Genomic DNA, 8,468 nt, shown 5'->3' on the forward strand with positions numbered 1-8,468 from the left:
TGAAATATGATTCAACTTCAACCAAAAAAACGTTAAAGTTCGGATTAACTTTTTGAAATTTAGATTTATGAATATGAAATTTCCCTAACAATATATAAAGATTTAACATAGTAAATATTTTTTTATCTTTTGATTCAAATACAGTAATGATCATTTTTCCCGTCAAGTCAATGTTTTGTTTAGTTTGACTCAAAATATATTTTTGAAGATCCGTCCAAAACTTTACACTAATGTGGCAACCATAAAATAAATGAGTCACGCTTTCAGGTTCAGTCAGACAAAATGTACATTTGTTGTCAATATCCTTAAAACGAGACAAGTACACATTAGTCGGATATATATTATGTAAAATTTTCAAGTGCAATTCCCTTACTTTGTTGGAATCTATGCTTTTTTCTCCTTTTTCGCACTCACGCAAAGTGATGTGACTTGGATGAGAAACTTCAATAACACCGTATATTCCACTACAACAGAGGGCGCTGTGGTCCAAGTAGGTTCTCACTCAAAGAAGAAAAAGAAGGCCGTCCTTTCCGGACGGCGCTACCAACAAGTGAAGCTAGTCGTGTGGACCAACTGAACTCGACGGGAAACATTTGAGTCACGCTACTGCTTCAATTGTGGTAAGTTAAGTAAAAATTGAGTTTTGACTATATAAAAAGATGCACCGTAGCCTTGACGAAGCCTTCGTCACGAAGACGTCGAATTTGGTCTGTTGATACGCTATAGGCCTAAAAAAAAAACGTTGGCTAAATCTTTGCGATGCTAATCTTAGCATCCGTGTTCGCATGTTCGATTAGAGGGGGATGGGTTGCAAATACTGGCTTTACTTGTACTAGCTGAGTTATGTCGAGTTTCTTGAGAGTGTTGATATTTTGTAAATCCTCACATCTGTGTTTTGGCGTTGGAACACTGCATTGACACTGAACATTTTTTGTAAGATGTACTTTAAAACGTTGCTAGCCTGCGTCAGCTCGACGTGACGGCATTGCAGCCTTTCTTTCCTATCGGAAGTCTGGAAATGGCGTCGAAAGAGTGTCTGCGATTATCTATTCGTTCAAAAAACGTCAATTTTCTTGCAGTATGTGCCGCCCGCCAAATGTTTAATTTACTGTGTAATGTGCCGTTTTTTCCTCTTCTGTATTTTACTTCAATCTGGTTAAATATGTCCGCATTTTACTTTTGCTTGCCTTTACCAAAAGAAGAGGCATACTGTTTTTTAAAAAGCAAATATTTGATGTTTTATCTTTAAAGGCACGTTGCTCAAAACACGTAGCTTTGAACTACCCAGTCACAAAAAAACACGAGGTAATCATTGGCTCCAACAGTGAATATTAACCTGTAACTCATTTGCTGCCATTGGCAGAGCTAATCCAGTTTGAGCAGCTCTACCAGTCTAAACGTACTGGATGTCCATCCAGTTTGACTGGGGCAGTCGGCACTTCCACTCAAAACGGATTGGACATCTAGCCCCATCAGTGGCACTGAAAGATCTGCATTCACATTCAGTCCCCCTTTGTAAATGAGTTGTATATCTGTTATTGGCAATGGCTGGCAACCATCGTGCTCTATTAAGAGTTTAAAAATGTTCAAAATTGAACGAACATAATGTAAAAAGTGGAAAACGTCTGTCGTTCTCGCCCTCGTTTATTCTGTCAACGTTCAAATACTCGAAAAAAGGAAAAAATTCATTTAGAAACAAACCAGTGTTAATATGTTAATTGATTCATTTCATGCGGTTCGTATTTAATTGGTGATTAATTATTTTGAAAATTTAAAAAAATGCAAAGATAATTATATATCTTCTAAATACACCTAGCACAAGAGTGGTCTAATGTGCTTAGCTTACCTTAGACAATTCAAATTTAAGCATCATAATAAGCCACAGTTGGGCAACTTTACAGCTGTAAAGAGGAATTAACAGTCAATTTTTGAGCCTCACAGTTTTGAGATCAAGGGTTCAAGCCTGAGCTCCAGCCTTCCTGTTTGGAGTTTCCATGTTCTCCCTGTCTCTCTAAATCACCGGTGTCCGAAACGGTCCTCAAGGGCTGCTGTGGGTCCTGGATTTTGTTCTTCCCAATCAAGCACGGACAGTTTAACCTATGAAGTTTCTGCTAAAGCAAGCAGCACCTGACTGCAATCAACTGATTAAACTTGTAAGTCACCAAATTGGTGAAAAGGTGTCATCTTGTCTTGTTGGAAAGAAATCCAGCACCCACTGCGGCCCAATGTGGAATAGTTTGGACACCACTGCTCTAAATTGTCCTTAGGTATAAGTGTGTGCATGAATGGTTGTCTGTTTCCTTTTGTCTTTTGATTGGCTAGGAACTAATTCAGGGTGTACCGCTGCGACCCACCTGAGGATAAGCGCTCAGGAAGATGACGGATTTTGTAAAATTGCATCTCTTTGTGTTAACGCATTTATTAATGTGTTTAACTGACAGTATTGGAGCGAACTCCTAATTGAAATTTCTATTCAGTAACCTTTTACTAGCTGTCCTTTTTGGCAATCAATAAAATACTCAAATTGCTGAAATCTGTTTCGACAACTGAGAATTCCACTGCCCGTGTCTGAAATCCAGACTGCACAAACTAAAACGTTTCCGACACATCAACATGAATTGTAGTGACTCGTGAGTGCTAGTTTGTATAGCGCTCAAGTATTCGCTGCTGACAAGCATCAAAAGTGGATGTTGCAGTTTGCAATTTGTGACGAAAACATTTATTACAATAAAATCTGATACTTTTTAAAGCAACAACATGTCCTTTTTTTTTTTTTTTTTTTTTTTTTTTTTTTTTTTAATTTAACGTACAACTCTTTGTTCTCCAACAGTCTTACCGCACCTCACACTTGAATATTAGCTGTAAAGGATTTCAATTGTATGGCTTGCACAGCAGCGCAAAGTTGTAACTAGTGATGCACAATAATACATTTTTCAACCGATATCGATAACCGATAATTTCCTGCCCCTTCCACCCGATAACCGATAATGTCACGCCGATAATTCTATTCAAATATGTATGTAAAATTTTAAAGTACGGTATACAAAGATCAAATGTTACTGTGCAAAAATGTAATTTAGTGCTATTTTTTTCCCACATCAAATGTGAACAAGTCGTAAATTCCAACAACTCAACAATGGCAATGACGTTGTGTAATGGTAAGCTTTTGGCAACAATTACTTAGAGAGTAAAGACCCAAGTTGCACAAAAATGCCTTTAAAAGTAAGCCATTTCTAACATATATCACATTACTACACTGCAAAAACACCTCCTTAAAACTAGCAGAATTGGACAAAACTGTTGATTGCGCACATTTGGAGGCTAAATCAAGTATATAATTATCGGATTGCATTATCGGTTGAATTTCGTTTTATCTGGATTATCTGTGTGACGTCATAATTGCCATTATCGGCCGATAATTATCGGTGACAGATATTATCGTGCATCTCTAGTTGTAACTCCTGCATCTCTAGTTGTAACTCCTGTTCTCCTGGCGGGAGTTCTTCGTTCATTTTGTTGAGAAAATTTACGGTCCAGTATTGTCATCTGACACTGGAGCTTTATTTAATGTATGATGAAATAGGTGCAAAATGTTGCACAGAGATCAAAGGGCCTTCTCCTTTTATGCCCAATTCTGATTACTTTCCTCTGTTACTGAAAGTCAGCTATTTGAATACAAGAAGTTTACAAGAACTTTACAAAACCTTTTTTTTTCTTTCTCTCGTTTCAGGTATTTCATCAGTTGATTTGTACCTGCTGAAATGGGAGGTATGGGAAGTTTTTACTTGGCAACACATCAACATGAATTGTTGTAGCTACATTACTTTTATACCAATATTTATTGATTAAAAGTAAATATGCAACCGAATGAACTACGGCAATTTCATAAATTTTAAGAGATCGGCGATTGGTAAGTGATCTCTCGACGGCTGCCATGAGTGAGAGCGCCCGCATCGGGGGGAGGAGCACTTCACACGCTCTCTTCACGATATCCAGGGATCAGCTCTGTGATTGTTCACAAAGCAACTATGCGCCTCAGGATGGTTAACTAATGCATGTTAACAGTTCGTTTTAGGGTTGCACGATTTTGACAAAACAAATTGCAATTTTTATGACAAATATTGCGATCCGAATAGCAATTTTCACATTTAAATACATGCATAAAACTAGAATGGCATACCGCTAGAAACATGTCACTTCCTTTCATTAATTTTCACAACGTTAGCAACTGTTGCTAAGGGGGGGGGGGCATGCATCAGTTTGTCCGCAATAGTAAATAAATGAAAATAGTGTACAAAGGAGATGTTTACAGAGCTAAACCTACCAATTCTGTCCGAAAATGATGGCCTTGGTGCCAAATTCACTGGTAAAGATGTGGAACAACATGCAAATGTTCATTTAAAGCGATGGCTTGAGTGTCGAGGGCTGAAAAAGACGTAAAAAAGAAACGAGCCGACCTAAGCTTAGCCTTAGCTTTTTTTATCGACACCTTTTTCTTACGCCACTGACAGTGACGCTCCTGTTCCAACAATGTATCCTTCACCACAATATGCCCTGTCTTTATTATATATCCTCTGGCTGTCTTACGTCTCTGACCATTCTTTTGGGCAATTAAATTGCTATTTTTGTGTAGCGATCGCAAATGCTACTCGTTGACAGCCAACGGACACTTTTTAATTTTTTCATTAATAACAACTCTTAATTCTATAATTTATTTACAATTCCCTCTTAAGTTTTTTTTTACAACAGAAAAGGTAACTGCCAGTCGGATACCATTTTAATTTTTTCATGTCATTCATTGTCGGACAAGCAGCACGGCAAAACGCCACGCTAAGAAATAAGTAAAACAAAAATATTAAAATGGCTTACCTCTTCATCCTCTGAAGGGCCATGCCCCCCCAACAAAAGATGAAATGTGAATGGCTTCACCCTGCTGGTGTTAAACGTCTGCGCAAGTAGATCCATTCTTCATTTTCCCTCACAGTTCTTTGGTTTCGGGAAATGTATGACGAAAGATCCTTCATATGTCCTGTCGTTTCTACAAGTTCCATATCAGCAGTGTTTGATCGGCATGTTCGTTTTTGAAAGATTACCGAAGAAAACTAGCAGAAATATAATGGTTTTATGCGAGGACATGTCTATAATGTCCCACTTCCGCTTTACGATGCGACTTCACGCTCTAAAAATAGCATTCGTGCGGTTCGCTATTCCGAATGAAAGAATTCATTACTTTTACAAGTCTTGCATGCTTCCAAGCAGGACAGACAAGAGTGCACTTTTATTAGTTACCTTTACATAACCTTAGCCTGTCGTCAATGGCAGCCAAGTAGCTAAATAATTAAAAATATACATTTTAAAACCCTGATTTTTTTTTTTTTTTAGCAAATTCATATTTTTGAGAGCGGTTGCATGTGCAGTTATTTCACTGGCAATGTTCAGTGTTTTACAAATGTATCGCAATCCTGTGAAGAAGCATCCCTTAAGAGGTTTTTTTTTTTTTTTTTTTGCTTTTTTGTTTTTTTGTTTGTTTGTTTTTTTTTGTTTTGCTCCACCCACAGACCCTTCTTACAATCGAGACTGTCCCCTAGACTGCAAAGTTTATGTCGGGAATCTTGGAAACAACGGCAACAAGACAGAGTTGGAATCTGCTTTTGGCTACTTCGGTCCACTAAGAAGCGTTTGGGTGGCCAGAAACCCGCCAGGCTTTGCTTTTGTAGAGTTTGAAGATCCAAGAGATGCCTCTGATGCTGTGAGAGAACTGGATGGAAGGTAGCGCATTTCTGATCTAGTTAACACATAATGTCTTTAACATTTTCAAAGATACTAAAGAAGATTTTTTTTTTTTTTCTTCTTCCCCCAAAAGAAGTATGTGTGGATGTCGAGTCCGTGTTGAATTATCCACTGGGGAAAAGCGCTCGAGAAGCCGCGGTCCTCCTCCTTCCTGGAGTCGCTACCCAAGAGATGAGGGCAGACGCAGAAGCTCTCCAATTAGACGCAGGTATGTTTGGAAATCCACACTGTTTCAAACGTGTCATTTTCTGTGTATACACTTGGACGATTTCCCCACACTGTAAGCAGCAAACTGATTTTGGAAATGTTACTTGTTGACAACAACAACAGCAGAGCTATAATGCATATTTTCCTATGTAAGGTATATTTGGGAGTGCAAAATTTAGAAAAGCAGCTTTTCACTGCACCCAACATTGGAACTTGTATACATCAGTCTTAGAACTTGTTAAATCTAAACAAAAATCACAACACCTATACATAGATGACTTTATAAAACATTTCTGTCGGTATAAATTTTGTTTTGCTGAGTTCAGTTTTCTATCTATTAATAAACTGAACCCCGTTGCAGAGTCACCACCACGCTTCTCACCATCTGAGTCAGTCAACTAGTCCTCTTTCAGCATCATGTGACTGCTGACCAGCGATCTGCTTGGCTGGTTTTGTCACATGACCCAGGCGCAGCGCCAGTCATCAGGTTCCACCAAGCTTATGGTTCCTGAGCATGCAGTTCACGGCATCCTCCTCTGCTCCGACCTTAATCCAATCAACAGCAGCCCACCCCACGTTATCAACCAATCGGCGTCATTACTCGTACTATTCGCCGCAGTATCAACGGGAACGGCCATTGGCTTACATCCCTTCCCACAAAAGACAGGGAAACTCTACAGCCGTCCGCTGCAGCCAGCAAACAAGCAACTTCTTATCGCCAACATTTGCAGCATGCGGCAGATCCTCTGCAATTTCACCTCCCTCTCCCAGGGCTACCATGCGCCATTTCTTTATTGTCCAAACCCCCCCTCAAAAAAATAGTAAGTTGCTTTTATCATGCTCTTCCTAGTAATGAGTTTTTATATTTCAAAACGTCCAAACTCCCATGTTCCACTTGGCAGTGGTGTAGTTTAAAAGGCATCAGTGTGGAGCGACAAAACTTAAGAAAGGTTTCTGGTTTGGTATTAAATTTCCTGCAGATAATTGTTGTTGGGTTTTTGGCTCAGCAGCTGGCCATTTAAGTTGACCTTTCAGCTTTGGTCCTTTTTCCTTCTCTGTTAATACAATTTCACGTCTAGCTCATATGTCCCTTAATGTAAAATATCAATACTTATTTAGTCTATTGCAGTACTTGTTTTGAACAAGCAAGTGGTTTAAAACTGACACATCCCTTCACCCTAAGTATGTACTTAAATAGATGTATGTGGTGGTTTAAAACTGACACGTCCCTTCACCCTAAGAAGTATGTACTTAAATAGATGTAAGTGGATATAGTTACATATTAAAGTAAAGATTCTTCACAATGATGAGACGTTGCATAGTATAGTGTCTGACGGTTTAGCACCAGGATCAATATTTTCGCCCCATTTTAAAACGTTTACCTCCCATGCAAGCTCAGCAGTTGAGGGTTGATCTTGCCCATGATTGTCTTTGACATTGCCCTTTTTGGTTCATGAATTTAAAAAAAAAAAAAATCACATTGAGCCATTATTAGGGAGTTCTGTCAAGATGGTCCTGTGAGGTTTCCATTCTACCCAAACATGTTGTTCCTACTTTAACATATTTCCCCCCTCCTGGTTTCGTCTACATTCTAGATCCCCTCGGAGGAGGAGCTTGAGCCGCAGTCGCAGCAGGTATGTTAATCCAAAATGTTTATTTCATATCAATTTAAATTTTTAAATTCATTTACCATTATTATTTCCCCATCAGGTCTCTTTCGCGAGACAGACGCAGATATCGGTCTCTCTCCAGAGACAAGACTCGTAAACGCTCAAGATCATTCTCACGGTCAAGAAGGTATGTTTTAAATGTTATTGACATCTTTGCAATCTAGCCTTGCTGAAATATTATGTAGTTCCTTAATCGCTCAATTGTTTGTGCCCTGTGCCCTTTCCTCGACAGCCGCTCCCGTTCTAATGACAGGAAGTGAGGACGTGACAGGATGGCTTCTGTGTGTGGGAATTCAAAAGTTTTATAGTTAATCTCTCTTTAGACATTATTTACCAACTCAAGGTGGTGGTCGGAGTGCCCAAGTAACCCTGTCAATACTGTCAGTTAACAATACAGTACATTTTTCCTGTGTTTTGATTCATACAGAATTATTTCCTTGGTATGTTGCAGTTTTTTTTTGTTTTTTCTTTTTAATTCTGGTTTAAATTTTCTCGTCATCTCATTATCCAGTTGGGTTTTTTAGAGGGGTGGAGGGAGGGCTACTTGGGTGGTTAAAAACAGACTTTAAAGGGCTCTTACCTACCTAGAGCAGCATCTGTCATTGATTTACGTTGTCATATTTTCAAAGCAAGATGCTCTTTTTCAATTTGTGCTCTGGCAACTTGGCTGATGGGGATCTTTTTCATCAATAAATTTTTTTCCCTAGTCAAAAGTTGTTTGTCTTCATTTTCAGATCTATTCTTTTTCCTATTTGCTCACTCTTGTCTAAGCCACACACAGGAAGCTATCAGTGACTGTAA

At 38.8% G+C, this 8,468-nt stretch overlaps 1 protein-coding gene across 2 annotated transcripts; it reads left to right on the forward strand.

Annotated features, from left to right (window-relative positions):
* Positions 1–490: 490 nt before the first annotated feature.
* Positions 491–8,332, forward strand: srsf3a (serine and arginine rich splicing factor 3a). 2 transcript variants are annotated; one of them, XM_057846038.1, is made up of 7 exons: positions 491–620; positions 3,731–3,768; positions 5,559–5,769; positions 5,864–5,998; positions 7,593–7,631; positions 7,708–7,794; positions 7,900–8,332. In XM_057846038.1, exons 2-7 carry the CDS (start codon positions 3,762–3,764, stop codon positions 7,925–7,927), a joined length of 507 nt encoding a protein of 168 aa, XP_057702021.1. In that variant the 5' UTR covers positions 491–620; positions 3,731–3,761; the 3' UTR covers positions 7,928–8,332. The 2 variants fall into 2 exon arrangements, with proteins under 2 accessions (XP_057702021.1, XP_057702022.1); XM_057846039.1 differs by having other exon boundaries at positions 5,589–5,769.
* The last annotated feature ends 136 nt before the right edge of the window (positions 8,333–8,468 follow it).

Source organism: Corythoichthys intestinalis, chromosome 9, assembly GCF_030265065.1.
Source record: "Corythoichthys intestinalis isolate RoL2023-P3 chromosome 9, ASM3026506v1, whole genome shotgun sequence".
Lineage (NCBI taxonomy): Eukaryota > Metazoa > Chordata > Actinopteri > Syngnathiformes > Syngnathidae > Corythoichthys > Corythoichthys intestinalis.

What these genes read in the sequence shown, in the direction of transcription:
- srsf3a (XM_057846038.1), top strand. An exon ending in GTGAGAGAACTGGATGGAAG is followed by an intron (nt 5,770 to 5,863) that starts GTAGCGCATTTC and finishes TTCCCCCAAAAG; the next exon opens with AAGTATGTGTGGATGTCGAG. An exon ending in TCATTCTCACGGTCAAGAAG is followed by an intron (nt 7,795 to 7,899) that starts GTATGTTTTAAA and finishes TTTCCTCGACAG; the next exon opens with CCGCTCCCGTTCTAATGACA.